Source organism: Poecilia reticulata, linkage group LG23 (assembly GCF_000633615.1).
Source record: "Poecilia reticulata strain Guanapo linkage group LG23, Guppy_female_1.0+MT, whole genome shotgun sequence".
NCBI lineage: Eukaryota > Metazoa > Chordata > Actinopteri > Cyprinodontiformes > Poeciliidae > Poecilia > Poecilia reticulata.
In genome coordinates, this window is record NC_024353.1 from 492,461 (window position 1) to 493,313 (window position 853).

Here is an 853-nt window from a genome sequence, read left to right on the forward strand (position 1 = left end):
TTTTAGCTTTTGAGTAAAAATCTCTGAATAAATGCAATATTTAACATTTTTAATTGTTGGAAAATCATATCAGTAATTAATTTACCCTGATTAAAAATGAAAAAATTAAATTTATATCACTCGAGTTGGGCCACAAAAACATCAGTCTGAGGGCCACAAATGGCCCACGCGCCTCACTGTGAACCACTCTGGCTCCGAATGTCTTTATAAGATAAATAATTCTTGAACATTGATAAAAAGTTGCAGATTTTTTCACTTATAAAACATTTTTTCCAATTTTAAAAGTGGAATTAGAAATTTTTCATCAATATTAAGGAATTATTTACTTTAAAAAGCTGCTATTTGTGAAATGTCACTTCTAGGTTCGTTTTCTGTTGTTTCAAGTGAATTAATATAGAAACTGGACCTGAAACACTTTGAGACTTTGAGTTTTTACAGTGTAGAAGACGGATATCAGGAGGGAAGAGGCTGGAATGTCCGGAGCGGGAATTACAACGGGAACAGAACTGTTTCCTCTCCGTCTGAGAGGATGTTGTAAAAAAACCCAAAAATAAAAATCAGAGATGTGGGCCAGAGGGAGGGGGGGCGATGAGCACCAGGGGGATCGTCCGCCATCTTTATTTTCTTATAGTTTCTTCCTCCTTCCCAGAGTTTGTCCTTTAAGGTGACCTTTAACCCCACAATCAGCTGTTTTTCCACTGGCCGTGTGTTCAGGAACATAAAAACGTATCTACAGCTTATAGTACACGCCCCCTCCTGCTGAACAGTTCACAGGGGTCAGAGGTCAGTGCCAGCCGGTGCTCAGGTACCCCGAGCTGTGGAAGGAGTTCGAGGTCGCCGGAGCGCCGCGGGG

General features: G+C 40.6%; 1 protein-coding gene across 1 annotated transcript in view; it reads right to left on the reverse strand.

The window, feature by feature from the left end:
• Positions 1-388: 388 nt before the first annotated feature.
• Positions 389-853, reverse strand: part of kmt2e (lysine (K)-specific methyltransferase 2E) — a 39,229-nt gene continuing 38,764 nt past the window's right edge. Inside the window, exon 26 of the mRNA XM_017302688.1 lies at positions 389-521. Within this exon, the coding sequence (XP_017158177.1) occupies positions 389-521 (133 nt within the window). The remainder of the gene's footprint in view (positions 522-853) is intronic.